Here is a 16,937-nt window from a genome sequence, read left to right as displayed (position 1 = left end):
CGAATTTCAACGAGGGGTCGAGGATAATGCCAGCAAATTTGGTTAATTCAAGTCAGAGTGCCAGACAACTTCTTCCAAGGTCCCGAGCTCAAGGCACTTAGAAGGCAAAGCCAAGGGCGCGCTAAATTCTGACAGGTACGGTGACACCCAGGCCCAGGACTTATCTACAAGGAGACTTCCTCCGAGGCCCAGGGCTGCTGGGAAGTTGAAACTAATTTGGTCCGGGCCCATCTGGTGTAAGGTAAGTGTAACCCTGCATACGCTGGAGAGCTGTCATGGCTGGAATAATAATGAGATGCTTACGGCCCAAGAGAACTCGCAAGTGTATCTTACACTCGTACTTGGTTCTTCCCCAGCTACCCGCCGATATCCTCGAATTTCCATGATTATTGGACAAGAGATGCGTATTCAAGACTGAATCCTCCACCTTCCCTTCCAAGTAAGTTCCCTTTTGATTTTTCGAAGATTCCTTCCAACTTCCAAGCCTCTAGCGCGACTGACGTGCATGAAACCAAGTCTCGTCGGCCCGAGTACGGGTTTCAGAGTTCTCCACGTGGAGGTCGTTTCCAATTCCTGCTTCCTGCTTCAACGTGGTCGGACCATGCATGAATGGCCCAAGGATCACTTCAAACTAGTCGTGACCCGGTCCAGAGATTGATGCAGCTTCAAGCTCGTCTCAGGATCGCGCATACGTACTCCGTAGAGGATGTGGCGCGTGACAGGCGGAGCTTGAAGGATTGGTTGACAGTCTTGTCTTGAATCCAGAATTCCAAGATTCCTGGTCAGCTCGTCAGGCCAGCAATGTGGCTTGAGTCGTTGCATACTGTAAAATTAATCCCCCGTGCGTCGTGTCGTGTCACGAGAGAAAAAAAAAAGAAACCACATGGAAGCATGGAAGGCGGGAGGAACGATGGAAAGGGGTTTTGGTGAACTCTGGGTCGCGGTGCCATGGCCCATGGGTTGATGGGGAGCGAAATCTTGAGTGCTTCCAGAATGTTCAACAAACTTCAGGGCCGCTGCACGTCGTGGCTGATCGGCATCCCACCACGCACCGAACCAGTCGAGTTCGGAGCATATTATTGTCATCGACATGGCAGGAATTTTGACGACTCCTCGTCTGCAGCCGAGTTCAAACTGCCGGAGCCGATGAGAAGCAGGTTTCTTCCATGGAACTCGACCCTCGCTCCAATCTTGCGAAGAGGTGAGCTGGGCTCGGCGTAATCATTAACTTGCTGTATTTCTGTCTTATGCAATAAATGCTTGAACTCCTTTGTCCCAATCTAATATGACATCCATGATTACTCCGTGCCGTTGCAATACCGATTGGCCCGCCACACGTAAGGAAAAAAGAAGCGAGATAGTACAATCCTTGGCCTCCCCAGGAGGGTACGCAGGGAAGAGTCAGAATCAATGACAGAGAACGAAGGTGATGGTAGGAAAAAAAAAGGAATTAGATGGGTATACAGTCGTGCGCGTCGTAGAAATCACAATGCAAGTTTTTATATGGACACATTATAGTAATAGCAAGGGAGGTGTCATCGCTGGTGATATGCGCGAGCGAATGTTGCCTCGGGATCCCAGTCTCGTCCATCGTGTTGCGGCGAGCTTGGGGGTCGTGGTCCGGAGAAGCTCATTGATGGTCGGACATAGCGTGCGTCCCGTCCGTAGTGGTTATTCAGATCGGGACTCATTGTCCGCGCCGTGTAGGCGGGACTGGGAGACCGCACATAGGGCTCGGCGTGGGGTTCGGGGCTCTTGTAAGACGGTAGTCCGTTGCTGCTGAGCATTTCGTAGCTGTGCGCCTCGGCCCGCATTTTGCGAGCGTCGGCAGACACAAACTCAAACTGGGTGGTGTCTCTTCGCGTAATCAGGTCCCACCATCCGACAAACATGGATGGGCGCGCAAAGAGGACGAAATTCCAAAATCCGACCAGGGTCAGAAGGACAAGTAACACCAAGAGCGTTGGTTCGGTTGGCCCAATATCTTTGGCCTCTTCAAAGCATTGCGTCTTATCACCACCGTTCAGAGCAAGGCAGAGTAGCCAAGGCGCTGCTCGGGCGAGGTTCTCGGGTGTAACTTCCAGCTGGTCATCTGCTCGAATGAAGATGACAGCGAAAACGATAACGTTGGCAAGAATGACCAGAACAAGGCAGTTGCTTCTCCACTGTAGCTTGAGAATCTTGCGAACACGTCGGTAGGCTTGACGCGCGGTCAATGTGCCGACACTCGCAGTATACGACTGGATGTTGGAGCTGTTCGTGGTCGGTGCCGTATCGTAAAGGGACTTGATGTAGACATGAACGCAGTAGCCCATTGTCGTGAACTGCATAATCAGGGACGCGCCGGCAAATGCTATGATCGGAATCCAGTAATCCTGTAAACTCTTTTCAATGTTGATATGGCACACATCGCCGAATCGGAAAGATACTCCGGTCAAGACTAGCATGATTGATGTTCCAATGATTGGGATGCCCAAGCCGCAGATGAACGCACCCCACATGAACTTGGGGCCGAGAATCACTTCCCAGCAGACCTGGAGGTGGAAGGCAATTGTACGGATGAAACCTGGAATATAAGTCAGCTCGGACCAGGCACCGCAATCGGAAGCAACATACTGAATACTACCACTACCCACCCACCGAAGAGAAGCATGGAGCCGGTGAAGGCGCACGATAAACTGGAGTACATATCCCTGGGTGTGATCTCGTTATAGCATTGGTCTGGTTTCGTTCCGAGAGGAATGACGAATGCGAGCTGGGAAAGTCAGCTGTGCTCCTGACGTTCCTAACAACAAAGCCTACCTGCATGCAGCAGATGCCGAGGGTAAAGCAAATGCTCAAGTAATGACGGTGTGTTCGTTTCGCTGGTAGAACAGCATATGATACCAATAGGAATATGCAAAAAGGCAACACGGCGACTGAAATCCAACTCGCGATCCTTGTTTTCTCCTGGATTTCTGCAGCGAAGATGTCAGAATGGTCGGTGGTGAGGGCAGCGGGGGGTGTTGTACCTTCACCATACAGCCACGAGGCTTGTGGACACGGAAGGCAGCAAGAAGCATTACCTGCCATCGGTGTGACTTGACAGAAGCGTCCTCCGACAACTATACAAAGTCGCATCACAGTCAGTGGATGGTGACCGGAAGAGAAAAAAGAGGCGACTACAACATACATCCGCCATTGTCAAAAAGGTCCTCCTGGTAGTACGGTTCCGGGCATGATCCGCGCAAATCGGTTCCAGACATCTTGTAAGTGTCACTGTTGGACTTGTTGAAACGTGGGAAATGCGGCCGATGCGACGTAGGGCGAATTAGTCATATCCCGGCGAGAGGGCTGCGGTGTGCTTGTCGAAACGATCCCAGGCTGGAAGGCCCCGTAGCAGAGGCTCGCAGCCACGCGACAACTGCGATTGAGCGAGGAAAGGGCGTTGTTGTCGAGTTATCGCATCGAGGGGCAAAAGGGAAGAAAAGGCAGGCCTGGGAGGGAGAGGGGGCGAGACATGGCCAGATATAGTACGGACTGGGCCACTGGGGACAGGCCCGTCTATCTTTACCTGCCCCAATGAAAAGAGATTTCTGAGGGACGAATGAGCGGCGCAGAGGCCCGTTCACCCAGAGGTACGAATTTCGACGCGATTTGTCCCCGGATGAACATGATTGGATTTTGGTCCCTGTTGCGCCTTCGACCAGTGCGAAAAGAATCCTCGAGCCAACGGCGGAGACCGACTTGGCCACAAGGGCGAGGGAGCGATAGGTGGGGACCAAAAGCAGTGAGCATCCAAAGAGCAGAGGGAGATGCAAGAGGAGCGCGCGCTAGAGTCTCATGGGGTTCCAATCAGCCGGGGAGAAAGAGTGTCAGAGATGAGGCCAAAGTGGAGGAGCACGAGTCTTGAAGCGGGGCTTTCCAGTTCCCTCCCGAGTCTGGTCTGTCAGGTCCGTACCGTACTGTTTCGGTTCTTGTCCCATTTCTTACCAGGGCCGTCCCCTCATTGGCCGTACGCCCCAATACATCAATACACACACTCCCACGACCTCGGAGGGGCAAAATATCCAATTCTCAACTGGTCGACGTCTCCTCTCCAGAGTCCAGCGCAATCAATTGCTCCACGATTTGCATCTCAGATCGATTCTAGTTTCCGTCTCTTGGGGACAGTCCATTCGACATTGCGAGCGCTCAGCGTCTGCAACCACAATAATGGCCAAAAGCGAGGTTCCGGAGATTTCGTCGGCACACCCACCGTGTTGATAATAGCAGTCAACTTCTATTATTCCGTCGAATTGTCTGAACGATGTCGTCTCTTCCCCAAGAACCTGAGGAAGTGTCTGTGATAGTCTAGCCCGCTTGTCGTTTACCCGCAGCTGACAAGGATTCGCGGCTCCATCAGGCTCTCACTCAGCAGCCCGAGTATCACGTTCTGCCCGCTAAACTCGAATCAGTATCAAGTCCTGCGCTAGCGGAGAGATGGCGGATTTGGCTATGCAGGTTCTGTGGCTTCCTCCGTTGCCGTTGGAGGCATATTCAAAAGAAAGTTCGACCGTCTCCTCACCACTGCTCCAGCTCCCAAGTCGGCCTGCATGATGCTGCTGCACAGCTGCGACCTTGCCCCTGGTGCCTTGTCCTGGCAGCATCTCGGCTACAAGCTCACACGAGGCCGCTGCGCGCATGGCACCTTCTGTCAGGTCGGCTCTGTGTGACAATAACTGTTGGTCTGAGCGAATAATAACCGCTGGCAGTCGGGAAATTTATCTTCTTCACTTCTTGGTCCTCTGCTGCGTGTCTATCGTCCTTATCGCTACGAAGGTACAGCTTGACTGTACAAGAATCAATGTCAGTGACTATCAAAACGAGGCAGCTTGATCCACTGTGACGGACTTTGAGGCGCCCCGTCCTGCATTTCCTCCACTTTTGTCTGTCGTCAACGTTTTGAAGGTGGGTTCCTTTGAAAGAGCCCACCATGATGATCGTTTCTAAAAATCTCGTCGCTCGAGGTTTCACTTTGGCCTGGGAATGGAGAATCTAGATTTCAATCCAACACCAAGGCATCAAATTGATGCTTCCATCGGCTTCCTAACTTACTCGCAGCGTCGACTTGTTGCTCGTCAGCTAGCTTGGCAATCCTCACACTGAAGAATTTACCTCGATGAACATTGATGCAAGAGCCTCATACATATGCAGCCTCCAGAAGACACTACATCCGAATAAGGTATTCTGTGCGTGTGAGAGTTTCTTGATCAGCGTTCCGCTGTCCGGCGTCTTCCCGGACAACCGTGGAACAATCGAGTCGCAATTAGAGTTCCCGGCATCGGTTCCAAAGGTCCGCCGCATGATTCAGCCTAAGTTTTGAGCATGAGCTTTTCCGCAATTCAGTATTGATTGTCGGGCCTTCAATCCGTTTCTTCTTCTGATCCATGGGCGCCCACCGCCTCTGTCGCATCACTCTGCGTGCAACTGCTCCTTTAGGATTGAGCGCAATTGCTGTCATTCTGGTGTGATCAGACTCCTATAACCGATTGTGGGCAGGTGGCGGGATGTCAGATAATGAAGTTGTCAATTTGACAGGGCTGTTAAGCTTGCACGTGGAGTTTATTTCAGGTACAGTTCGTGGTCGCCACGCAATCAGAACCCTCCGCCCAGAAGATCTAAAGGAATCTGGCCGAGGAGCTCGCTTGCGCCGCAATTTTCCCGCAATCAAGAGCTGAACCCAGGAGACTGATACCAGTCCGACCCAAGACTTGCAATTAAGTTAGTGTAACGTTCGAGACCCTGCAATAACAGCCGCCACTATATCACGGTGGCTTTCTCAAAAGACTTTCAGGGCATTCCCCCGTCCCGTGCTTGACAAGCGAGGATGCTTCGAATCGCAGTACGGAGTAAGCAGCGCCATCTTCCTCTGACGGGCTGCATTAATCTCCGCTCCAATGCGCACGCATTATTGTGCAGTCAGCTGTGGAACAGCACAATCAGGCATGTCTGCCGAAATTCTCGTAGAATTCATTTTGCATTGCGTCAGCAGCTACCGAAGGCCAATTGTACTCCTGGGCACAGCTCAAGCAGAGAGACGGAAACATTACAGTCCAGGGATTTCGCATGGTATCGACAAGACGGCAAAGGAGCCTGGTATCGCGCCTCCGCCGATACCAGAAACTGTTGGAAAAAGGTACCGAGAGAGAACCACAGAAGACCAACAAGATCAGCATGACTTCGCTAAAAGCTTGGAAAAAACGCAGCAAAGTCCCCAAGAGACGGGATGAGAGACCAGGGACCTTGATGCTGCTTGCTCAACGGAGAACGGAGGCGTCCGTCCAGCATCCTGGCACAAGGGGCTTGACGACCAATGACACCGACGAACCCTCGCCCCAACAATACCGTTTTTTAATAACCTACACAGTCTACGATATTAAACAAGCGAGAGATTTAGATAACGGCGACGCTCAGGTAAAGGCGAGCGTTGGCGATTAGTGCCCCCTCCGCGCCACGATAGGCTCGAACGAGATAGTTGATCGCTCGTCAGCTCACGTTCACAAGATCTTGCATTCAGATCGATGGCATAGCCCATGGCGTCTCTCTGGTCGATCCTCCGCATTTCCCAACTCTCAATGACGATCAAACTATGCATCCTGTATGGATGAGACATAAGCGCGCGGTCGGCAGGATCACATCTCCAAGCGCCAATCGGCGACGGATACTCGGCGTTGATGGTGACGGTGAGACCTGTTGGTTCTGCAGGCAAGCCAACCGGTGGCGATCATAGGTTGCCGTCGGTATAAGTCACAGCTCGCGCAACTTCGCAGCTTAGTCCTGTGCTTGAATGACCCCTTTTGCTGTCGTTTACAGACTGTGATTGATCCTCGGTGTTCAACGCCAAAGTTTCTCGATTGAAATACGAACGAGGCAGCGAGTCCTTTGCTCAGCTCTTGCCTTTAGGCTTTATCATACGCAACCTCGATTACGGTCCTGGTTTTGACGAAACTGTACGGCTGCCGCAGTCGTTCCTCTTGACAAGACTCAAGCTGACCAACAGCCGACATATGGTTATTGGCTCTATTCCCTCGTGATGATCAATAATCTCTCAGCCTACCTATCGACTTTCAATACCAGGGCAGAGAGTTAGGCCAAGTGTAATAGATGCAGTCCACATGATGTACAAGCCATACTCGCTCTATTTCTCGCTTGCGCACTCTGCGTCGATCCAACCAACTGGTTGCCGCCATGAGGCAATGAGAGTGTCGAGCATCACATCACGCCTATCAAGGATTAGAGATGCACCGTTCAGTCACGGCCAGCTTTGGCGGCGCTGAGTATCCGGTAAACTCTGGTCAGGGCAGAGAGATGTGCGAGTTTCCGCGATTAGCTTGAGCCATTGCCATCTGTCCAGTCACTACGTCTGTGTCGTGTTACACATGACATATATCACAAGTGGTTCAGGATACTCGCGGGACATTACAGAAGTTCCGGGGTCCCTCCGCTCAAACTCTGCACAGACATCTACGCCCCGACGGCCAGGGACAAGGATGGTCTTTTGGGCAAGGCTGCAGCAATGAGCTGTTCATGCGCTCCGTCCTTGCCCAGCATAATCTCACTATATTGAAGATTAGTCGAGCAGCGGTGTGATATCAACTGAGGTCCAATGCCGCAATGCGTGCTTCTGGCTTTCTGGCGGGGTTGTGGGGTAGGATTATTTCGTACACGACTACTCCTTACATCTCGGGCGTGATTACAGGCCTGCCACTGCTCCCACTCATCCCCTGTCGTCGTTCGGCATCAAGCGGGGTACTTCGTGGCCTTGCCCTACTGGCGCGCGTGGGAGCAAAGAACCGGTGTACCAAGAGATACCAGTCTGCGATGACGACTATACTTGAGTCCTTACGGACATATTACAGGGCGCAAGCTGCCCACTGCGCCTACCCGATAACAAAGAGAGCGCACGACGCAGTCCCAGTAGACTAGTTGCGCATGCGACCAAGTAACACTCTAGCTTCGACTCGGCGATTCTCTCAAGTTTGGATGGACAAGGAAGCCTCGAGAGCGTGTGTGGAGCAATGACTGGCATTGATGAAACTTTGATTAAACAGTATGCTAATTCTTCCTGACTAGTTCGTGGAAGGCTAGAAAGGTGCATTCAATGTTTCCAGGTCGCAACCTAAACTCGGACTCAAGTTAGTCAAGGTCACGGAAAATGCAGGTGACAACAAATGAAGAACGAGACGATATCAGAAGTCCATTTAGATCATCGGGCTCGACCACGAGGATCTAACCCTGACATAAGAGGTACCAGAAAAAAAATAAAATAAAAGGTGATGTTTCATCATAAAAGCGTCCGAACAGGCAGGGAATTTGCAAGAGCTTACCTTAACTCATTCTAAATGAAGGTATTAGAGTAAAAATAAGCAATATCAAGCTCTGAATGAAGAACACGTATCACCAGTCGAAGAACCAACAACGGTGTGCTTGTCGAAAAACTCTGGCAGTCGAGTTGAGAACAACAAGAGAAGCGCAAGCTGCGATGCAAATCTCAAGCAAAAAGAAAAAGCTAAGCGAAGGTTCCGCAGCACGTGACCCACAACTACCCACGTGACTCAATACCCACAATCCAATTTCGCATCTTCAAACCCGCGCCAACAAGCCAAAAGAAACTTTTCCTTCGACCGACTTGCACATCGACAACCACCGCAACCCGTCCGATCCGACAAAAAAACCAACCACCACCAATTCAAAATGGGTCGTCTTCACTCCAAGGGAAAGGGCATTTCGTCCTCCGCCATCCCCTACTCTCGCAAACCTGCTCCGTGGGTCAAGACCACCCCCGAGCAGGTCGTCGATCAGATTTGCAAGCTCGCCAGGAAAGGTGCTTCTCCTTCTCAGATCGGTGTTGTCCTCCGTGACAGCCACGGTATCGCCCAGGTCAAGACTGTCACCGGTATGTTTTCGCATGATAAAAGGAAAAAGTGGGATCGGGATCGCGAAAGCTAACTATGCGATAGGTAACAAGATCCTCCGTATCTTGAAGTCCAGCGGTACGACATCACCTTCTTCAACCCTGCACGTAGACTTGGTTGGGCTTGGGAGTGTGAATGTGGGATGATACTGTTGCGCGCTTAACACATTCGAACCAACTTCACACTCAGCCCAACCGTCGTAGAAATGCCACCCAACTCGCAGAAATGCAGTTGCGGTTATGCCTCTGCTTGGTCAAACAACAGACTGACAGAGTGATTTTGCCCCCTACAGGCCTTGCTCCCGAGATCCCTGAGGACCTGTACCACCTCATCAAGAAGGTAAGCACAATCCCTGCTCTTCACTTTCTCCCCTCGCACCTTGATTCTAACGATATCTCCCAGGCCGTCGCCGTCCGCAAGCACCTCGAGCGCAACCGCAAGGACAAGGACAGCAAGTTCCGCCTCATTCTCATCGAGTCCCGTATCCACCGTCTGTCCCGCTACTACAAGACCGTCGGTGTCCTCCCTCCCACCTGGAAGTACGAGTCCGCCACCGCCAGCACCATGGTTGCTTAAGCGATGAACACTCCGTGAAGAAAAATCGGGTTGTTTGTTGTTGCGGTGTAATGGTTGTTGGGTCGGGGTTAGGTCGCGCCGCGCTTCTCTTCAGTCAAGACTCACCTTCTGGCGGGCTCGTTCTGAAATGGACGTGCTCGCTCTAGAGAGGAGAGAAGCGCTGGTGTTGATATCCGGTTCTAGATTTAGTTATAGGCTAGATCTGGCCGCCACGAATCAATGATAAAAAAGTTATTACCCTACCACTTCGTTTGTATGGCTCGTAGACTTCGTTATATGAGTTCCTATGTGCTAGGTATAGTATGCCATGTGCACATGTTCTATATCCAACCGTCCAAGCTATTTATTCAAGCCATCCATATACAACCCAGTCTCGAGACTATCGAACCCTAACCTCCCTCGCAACAGCATTACAAAGCTCAACCTTCACTCCAGCCCCCAAAAGCACATGAATCCACAGCCTCTGAGTATCACTCAACCGATCATTCTCACTTTTAACCTCAACAAAGCAAACCTCGCTCGTATCCGTCCTCCAAAGCAACAAGTCCGGCACTCCACCACCACGCGCCTGATACTCCTGCGCCATGATCTTGCATATGGTCGCGAGGGCTTCGCCGGAGAAACACGTCGCAATCTCGAGCAGGTCGTCTAGCTCGAAGGACCAATCGATGCCGATGGCGCAGGGCTGCCGCGCGGCGTGCTGGGTGTGGATGGTGCGAATCAGGTCGGGCGCTTCGCCGTTTGTGATTTGGACGAGGCGGTGGTTTATCTCCGAGGCGCGGGATGGGTAGAAGGCGTCTGTGTGCAGGTCCAGCGGGCAGGTTTGGAAGATTGTTTGGAAGACGTTCGGGACGTAGGTGAAGAGGATGTCGTAGAAGAGGTAGCCGAACTGTATGATGTGTTAGTATGCGCAGTTACTAGAGGCGGAGATTTGGCTCACCAGGGTACGAATAATTCCACCCTCAGAGTGGTACCCTTTCCAGCCCTGGTCACGATACCAGCTCAGACACATGTCCTCGACTCGACACTCTGCTCCATCTTCACGCTCGTCGAGCCAGATGGTGGGACCGCTGCGTTTGGGCGTCGGGGTATCATCGTTGTTGACGGGACCGTTTCGGACGGGTGACTCCTCGCGCTCAATACGGATTCCCTCGACGGTGCGTTCTTCGGGCTTGGTAAGTGTGACATGTCCAAAGTCGTGCTGTTCTCGCTTCACAACCTTGAGTGCCTTCTCGAGTTTGCGGATGCGCTTTTGGAGGTCGTAGTGGTAGATCAAGTGGCATGACGGGTCTTCGAGGCCTTCTTCGCATGTACGCAACGCAATGCGTCTCCAGTACTTCTTTTGTGCTTCTTCGCTGCGTTCCTCCGAGGGCATCAAAGCCCACATGTAGTGTTCTTCTAATAAGGCCTTGCGTTGATACCAAGCGCCGCGCCGCGCGGGATGAAATAGTCGCTGGGCAAGTAGTTCGGATAGAATCCTGTGTTCTTCTTTGTGCTCTTTAAATCGGCCAAGTGGATGAAGCCCCTTGTGTAGGATTCGAGTATATACCCAAGCCGGTGAGAAGCGCCGTAGGTATGCTCCTTCTCCAGATTCATAGATTGTATCCTCCTTTTGTTGCTCTTGCTCGAGGAGGGCCCTCCAACGTGGATAGACCTTGTATGCGAGATATTTTATCTCTTCTAATCGCTCTCTCGTAGGTGTCCCGCTAAACTCGAGCACATTGTCGATTCTGAACTGAGTGCGGAGTGCAGATTCAAATTCTAGCAAGATCTCCCTTGACGGAAAGATCGAGCTAGAGCGACAGACGACATACTCGGGAAAGTTCCGGCGAGAGATCTTCGCAAGAATAATGGTGGTCAGTGATTTCTCCGTCCATTCTGTCGACCTATAAAACACCAAATGAACACGCTCAAACAGTGCACAGGGGGCAGATGCAAGTCTAACACAGTCACCTGTGTATTCCAGGATCTTGTTTAGAAAATGCACTTTCCGGTTGGCGCCTGATGAGTGGGCAGTGCCGTTCCATCCCAATCCAGTCTGCTTCTGGCTTGTCTCGTGCAATGCTGTGATGAGATCTTGCTTGCTTTTCCCTTGTATCTTGGCCTCTTTTGCAAGGGCCTTCAATTCGTCTAGCAGAAGCAAGGAAGACGCCTCTTCCACAGTAGTAATCCGATCAATGGTGTCTGCGAAGCGGAACCCGCCACTTGAGCCAGATTCAGTTGCTGATGAGGCATCGGATGCGTCGTCTTCTTCATCAGTAGACAGAGGAGTAGACAATGCTCTAGACTTCTGCAGGTCTGTTACTACTTGCGGGATGTCGGCAATGTCCGAGTAGTAACCCAGTCTACCGACACGATGCCATGCGGAGGTCTTGCGGAGAAACAAACGGACGTATCTAGCAACTCGTCAGCCATTGCATCCACTCGACAAAACTAATATAGGTGGTCATAGCCAGAAACTCCATACAAGTACTGCGACTCATACGACAGCCCCCTCCAATGCTGGAATATCTCCTTCTCCGCTTCATTGAACAGATGCGCCTCCTCAGCTAGAACGGTATCCAGCGCAAGATTGAATGCGTCCACGTATATCGAGCTCTTTCCCTTGCGCCATTTCCCGTCCCGCATCCGCTCCTGTAAGGAGAATTCCTCTTCCTCATCTTCCTTCGCTCGTTGCGAAGACTCATATTCTTCTATCGCGTGGGTATCGGTTTCGACGGTGGGAAGAGCGGACTCGAGCTCTGTTTGGCTATTCGGGATGGCATCTTCATCATTCTTCAAGGATCCGTCGTCGGCCAACTCGGCAGGTGTCGTTTTCGTGTCCTCGTCTTTGGCCTTCGGCGTTCCGTCTGAGGGAAAGTCCTCGGTTCCCTTCCTGCTCTCGCGGATAGACTTTGATTCTGGAGTTGAAACTTCCGGCGAAAATCTGCGGCGCTTTACAGATGGGCGTTTCGTATCCCAGTAGTCCAGAAGGGACATACTGCGGGGAAATGGTAGATTATTCCGCGACTAAGTCCGACAAAAGCACATGAAGGCACGCGTTATCGATATATATTTCCGCTGGAGGCAGATATCGTCGGTCGCAGACTTTACGACAAATAATGAGTGACAACGTCCCTGGAAGAACGTCAACTATCGGAGAAAACAACGCAGAACAAGTATCCAAAAATCGCAGCGACTCTCGGAGAGTCATCGCTGCCTTTTGCTACCTGTCAAGGGCAAGAAGTGTGATGCGTCTGCACGTGTCGACGAGACACGAGATCACCTGACCTTAATCTGCTGAGGGGAAACTCCAAAGGCTATCAGGCGCAGAGCAAACAAATCCTTACAGCAAACAATACAATCTCTTGACTCTTAATATCCATCTCTCTATGCCCTATATATCGATATATATATATACCACAGTCCAGAATTATGGCCGACAACGTCCCAGTGAGTTCCTCCTCCCCTCTTATGTACGTACACTTCCATCTACTCCGTACTGGATCCACACCCCTCTCTCCGCCATCCTCTCCGCCCTCGCGATCTCAAATACTGCCCGCGATTTCCCTTTCTCTTCCATCGCACTTGAACCTCAGTCCCTCGCTCAAGTGCGGCCAAAATTAATCCATAACTCATATTCTCAACAGCCTTCGAGCTCGCACCATATCAATTCTACTCCAGACCTCACCATCCCAACCCTCAATCTCCACTCCATCTCAAAACCCGACACCGCCGACTCAGTAGCCTCAATCCCAGCACCAGCTCCAGAACAATCTCTCCCATTCACACCACAACCGTCAAACCAACCCGCAGACCAAGGCCCAGCATTCAACATGGCCAATGAAAACACACCGACGAACCAAGCTGCCGGAGGCTCGCATACCCCCGCCGCAGACTCCAACATCTCCGCTTCAAACTCGAACCCCGTGCGGCCCGGCGGCGCGCCAGCGCGTGTGTACATGAATGAGAAGATCGTCCCGTATCTGCTTGAGGGGATGAAAAATGTAACGAAGGAACAGTATGTGCTCTTCCACTTGTTGATAGCCTGTCTCTACCGTGTCTGGAGAAGACGGATGCAATACGCTTTTCGTGGCTATGATTCTGGTATTTCTCTTGCTAACGGCATCTCTCTGCGGAGTATAGACCGTCGAATCCTCTCCGCGTGCTCGGTGAATTCCTCATACAGAAGAGCAATGAGGTTGAGGGCGGACAGTCGGGGAAGGCGCCGGAGTAGGCGGGTCTCCACTTCTAGTTTACTTTCGTTCTGCGTCTACCTACGAGCGTGACCTTTCCACAAAAGCCCAAGCGATGCGCACGCGAGCTTGAGCTTTCATGATTGGAGAAGGGTGACTACAACCTTTTCGAATTATGTCGTGTATGCGACGCCTTACGCACTCTATGACTGGCCCTCGCACCGTTCGTTTCGGCTCATTTGGCTCCATCGAACAGGCTACCTAGTATGCCTGCGACTGGTCTCTATCCCTCCTTGCTGGATGTGTATAACAAGAATGAGCGACAGGAGCGATGACACTACGCGAGGCAAGATGCAGTCTAGGAAAACCTATCGCTTTCATTCGCAAAGCACTTGGTGATTATTGATACCAAGCCATCTAGGGCTAGATGATATATGTGAAATCTACCTTGATTCCAGAAGTAGATCCCGTGCAAACTAGACCAAGATATGGACAGCCATATACCATGGGTGGACAAACGGTGGCACGTGAACATAGCATAGTCAGCAAAGCATTATGCGAGACTTAGCATAAAGATGCATATAGCGCGACAGGACATTAATCGGCCATCCAGGGTCTGGACTCTGGAGCAGTTAGAAACTCCGAGACCGATATCTCTGAAACTTGCAAGGGCAATCCCGAGAGACCGGGAAAAGTACTGAAGATAGTCCCATTTACCAGAACCTTGACTCCGGCTGCTAATGGATGTAACTCTTACCTAAGAGCCAAGGTCAATTAGCAGTCACCACCAGAAACTTACCTTGACCGAGCAGTGCACCCTGTTAATGCAGGGCGGGAAGCAGTGGGTGGATTGGCCGGTGAGGTGATGTTTGATATCGCACCTCCGGCAGCATAGACCTAGCCCCAGAATACGTTGAGCCTGCGCCGGTCGACATTTAGAGACGGTTGTGAAAGGCTAGGCTGTCCTCGACACACTTGCTGGGAGTGGGTACTACAGGCACACAAACAACGGTATGGCGGACTGGCGAGGAATGGCCTGACTCCATGTGGTCTGCTTGTTTGGTCAAGGGCGTGGATTGAAGAAGACTGGCATGAGTGAATGATGATGGCCTGAGACAGATTTAAGATGTGTTCCTGGCCGAATACAATCGAGTCGTTACGTGAAGAAATGTTGTATAAGACGCAATAAAGGCGAAGAGCTGACTAGCGAGATAACGACCAATTTTCCGGTAGAGCTGAAATGTAGCAGTGCTGACCCATCTGACAATCCGAGGAATTACAACGTTAATAGAAAATCCTGCACTTTCCCTGCCGCCATAGATTTCCGGTGTATCGAGCGTATTAACAAAGAAAACAACAGCTCGTGTTCGGAGGTGTCGACCCTGGTTATCGTGTGGTTGTTCTTTATCGACTGAGTGAAGGGGAACAGTCGAATGGCCGCTAAGCTGATGCGCCAAGTCCGCCCAACAGGTGTGTGAAATTTCGAAGACGACTTTTCTCCCGTAGTGAAAACAACATGACGCCCCAGCGTTGATTTATCGAGATGGGAAACCCCTCGAATCGTGCTGCAAAAGAGATGGGGAAGAAAACCAGACCGAGGAACATAAGAAACCAAAGGGGTACAGAGTAAAAGGACAAAGGGGAAGGAAGAACGAGGAAAGGGACATAGGAAAGTAGGCGAAACCCTGTCTTTAAGAGGGCACACGTATTCGAGCAGCTGGCGAACACGGACCTACCTTCCGGCGTACCGATCTTCACGGGGCTCATAAGAACGGCCGGGATAGGGATCGCGAGATGGAGCACCATGGCCATAACTGGGAGGGTTAGCATCATGGTCATAATAGCCACGGCGTTCGTCACCCCGACGATCATCGCGACGTTCATCACGACCGTACCGTTCCTCACGGCCGCCAGAGGCGTAGCGGTCAGCACCACCGCGGTATCCACCACTACCTCCACCACTGCCACTGCCACCACTGCCGCCACTAGGGCCACCTGCGTAGTCGTCACGGTATTCACGGCGGTTGTAGTCGCGGTATTCACGGCTACCGCCGTAGTCGCGGCGGTCGCTGTAAGAGTCGTAGCGGCCGTAACGGTATTCGTCACCACCACGGCGGAAGTTGCCACCACCACCATACCCGCCACGGCGGTCATCGTAGCGGTCGCCACGGCCACCACGGCGTCCACCGAACTCTGCAGATAGATCGTAAGTCAAGCGACCCTAAGCGATTTGGCTAAAGAGAACTTACCACGCTTGGGAGGGCCGAAGTATTTGCCGGGAGTGGGGGTTCTGGGACGGCTACGACGAGCCTTCTCAATGCTCAGAGTGCGGCCTTCGATAACCTCACCTTGCAAACCCTCCTTGGCAGCATCAGCCTGCTCAGCAGTAACCATCTTGACGAAACCGAAACCACGAGATTCCTTGGTGTGGGGGTCAACCATGATGGAGCAGTTCTCAACATCACCGTATTTCTCAAAAAGACGGGAGATGTCGGATTCAGTCAGACGGGGGTTGATGCCAGTGACGAAGAGGTTGGAGCCGGTATTTTGGGCGCCCTCCTCATCGTCGAGGGGCTTGCGGGAATCAGAAGGGGCACTGAAGAACTGTATGTTAGCACATTGTCCAGGAGGCCCGTGCCTGAGCAGACATCGCCATCAAGAGGACCAAGACAAAAAGGCATGACATACCGATCATCGGCGCGACCGTTCGGGGAACGGCTGCGGGTGCGATCAGCTCTAGGCTCATCACGGGGAGAGGCGCTGCGATCGCGGGCGAATCGAGGCTCGTCTGAAGACACGAAAAGAAGACGTATTAGTCGCGTTTGTTCCAAATCCCAGAATTTCAGCTGGTGAGATGACCGCAGTCCAACATACCGTCGTAACGACTGCTGTCGTGGTCGTATTCAGCAGACATATCGAGTGTTTGGAAGAAGGGTGATGATAATCTAAAGACGCTCGAAAAGGTTAAATCGAAGCTACACGGAAAGAGCGCGCGCGAAGAAGGGTGGCACAGGGCGCGGCGGTTGTTGTTTGGGGAGCAGCGCAGAAAATTCCGCCACAAACACTGGAGATCGTTACCTTAAAAACAGGGACCCGAGGGCGAGTAAAACAGGAGTTGATGGATTCCTGCAGGGAATAAGAACAAGATGAGGAAGAGAAACGAAGAAGAAGAGGAGTGAAGGGGGAAGGGAGGGAGAAAGAGGATGGCGATGAGGTTGATGATGAAAGAAGGGGGAAGGAAAGTCGACGG

The 16,937-nt window shown here is 51.9% G+C and overlaps 5 protein-coding genes across 5 annotated transcripts; 2 read left to right on the top strand and 3 right to left on the bottom strand.

The window, feature by feature from the left end:
• Positions 1-1,313: 1,313 nt before the first annotated feature.
• On the bottom strand, positions 1,314-3,415 carry gprM. The gene is made up of 5 exons (XM_071050044.1): positions 3,173-3,415; positions 3,012-3,104; positions 2,803-2,957; positions 2,617-2,755; positions 1,314-2,566 (listed from the first exon to the last, which is right to left on the bottom strand). Exons 1-5 carry the CDS (start codon positions 3,243-3,245, stop codon positions 1,536-1,538), a joined length of 1,491 nt encoding a protein of 496 aa, XP_070899189.1. The 5' UTR covers positions 3,246-3,415; the 3' UTR covers positions 1,314-1,535.
• Positions 3,416-8,648: 5,233 nt separating this feature from the next.
• Positions 8,649-9,754, top strand: BJX68DRAFT_237339 (40S ribosomal protein uS15). The gene is made up of 4 exons (XM_071040180.1): positions 8,649-8,917; positions 8,982-9,014; positions 9,229-9,275; positions 9,339-9,754. Exons 1-4 carry the CDS (start codon positions 8,716-8,718, stop codon positions 9,510-9,512), a joined length of 456 nt encoding a protein of 151 aa, XP_070899188.1. The 5' UTR covers positions 8,649-8,715; the 3' UTR covers positions 9,513-9,754.
• A 27-nt stretch (positions 9,755-9,781) lies between these two features.
• On the bottom strand, positions 9,782-12,718 carry BJX68DRAFT_237337 (fanconi-associated nuclease 1). The gene is made up of 3 exons (XM_071040179.1): positions 11,980-12,718; positions 10,453-11,908; positions 9,782-10,401 (listed from the first exon to the last, which is right to left on the bottom strand). The coding sequence occupies exons 1-3, from the start codon at positions 12,489-12,491 to the stop codon at positions 9,892-9,894; spliced, it is 2,478 nt and encodes an 825-aa protein (XP_070899187.1). The 5' UTR covers positions 12,492-12,718; the 3' UTR covers positions 9,782-9,891.
• A 609-nt stretch (positions 12,719-13,327) lies between these two features.
• Positions 13,328-13,728, top strand: BJX68DRAFT_266897 (DPY30/SDC1 family protein; the record flags this gene model as incomplete). Its single annotated transcript, XM_071045641.1, has 2 exons — positions 13,328-13,512; positions 13,638-13,728. The coding sequence occupies 2 exons, from the start codon at positions 13,328-13,330 to the stop codon at positions 13,726-13,728; spliced, it is 276 nt and encodes a 91-aa protein (XP_070899186.1).
• A 1,092-nt stretch (positions 13,729-14,820) lies between these two features.
• Positions 14,821-16,771, bottom strand: BJX68DRAFT_93597 (RNA recognition motif domain-containing protein). The gene is made up of 5 exons (XM_071050043.1): positions 16,562-16,771; positions 16,376-16,475; positions 15,940-16,283; positions 15,583-15,880; positions 14,821-15,501 (listed from the first exon to the last, which is right to left on the bottom strand). Exons 1-5 carry the CDS (start codon positions 16,599-16,601, stop codon positions 15,420-15,422), a joined length of 864 nt encoding a protein of 287 aa, XP_070899185.1. The 5' UTR covers positions 16,602-16,771; the 3' UTR covers positions 14,821-15,419.
• Positions 16,772-16,937: the final 166 nt, after the last annotated feature.

The sequence above is a fragment of the Aspergillus pseudodeflectus genome (assembly GCF_044049435.1).
Source record: "Aspergillus pseudodeflectus strain CBS 756.74 chromosome Unknown BJX68scaffold_21, whole genome shotgun sequence".
Classification (NCBI taxonomy): domain Eukaryota; kingdom Fungi; phylum Ascomycota; class Eurotiomycetes; order Eurotiales; family Aspergillaceae; genus Aspergillus; species Aspergillus pseudodeflectus.
The sequence above is the reverse complement of the archived record's forward strand: the minus strand, read 5'-3'. Positions and strand labels throughout refer to the sequence as shown.

Coding starts and splice junctions, on each gene's coding strand:
- gprM (XM_071050044.1), bottom strand. CDS start 3,245: ATGTCTGGAACCGATTTGCGCGGATCATGCCCGGAACCGTACTACCAG. Junction 3,105..3,172: donor CCTTTTTGACAATGGCGGAT/GTATGTTGTAGT, acceptor GACTTTGTATAG/TTGTCGGAGGACGCTTCTGT. Junction 2,567..2,616: donor GTGGGTAGTGGTAGTATTCA/GTATGTTGCTTC, acceptor CTTATATTCCAG/GTTTCATCCGTACAATTGCC.
- BJX68DRAFT_237337 (XM_071040179.1), bottom strand. CDS start 12,491: ATGTCCCTTCTGGACTACTGGGATACGAAACGCCCATCTGTAAAGCGC. Junction 11,909..11,979: donor TCGTATGAGTCGCAGTACTT/GTATGGAGTTTC, acceptor ACGAGTTGCTAG/ATACGTCCGTTTGTTTCTCC. Junction 10,402..10,452: donor GTGGAATTATTCGTACCCTG/GTGAGCCAAATC, acceptor CACATCATACAG/TTCGGCTACCTCTTCTACGA.
- BJX68DRAFT_93597 (XM_071050043.1), bottom strand. CDS start 16,601: ATGTCTGCTGAATACGACCACGACAGCAGTCGTTACGACG. Junction 16,476..16,561: donor CGACAGCAGTCGTTACGACG/GTATGTTGGACT, acceptor TCGTGTCTTCAG/ACGAGCCTCGATTCGCCCGC. Junction 15,502..15,582: donor TCTGGCGGCCGTGAGGAACG/GTACGGTCGTGA, acceptor TAACCCTCCCAG/TTATGGCCATGGTGCTCCAT.
- BJX68DRAFT_237339 (XM_071040180.1), top strand. CDS start 8,716: ATGGGTCGTCTTCACTCCAAGGGAAAGGGCATTTCGTCCTCCGCCATC. Junction 9,015..9,228: donor CCGTATCTTGAAGTCCAGCG/GTACGACATCAC, acceptor TGCCCCCTACAG/GCCTTGCTCCCGAGATCCCT. Junction 9,276..9,338: donor TGTACCACCTCATCAAGAAG/GTAAGCACAATC, acceptor GATATCTCCCAG/GCCGTCGCCGTCCGCAAGCA.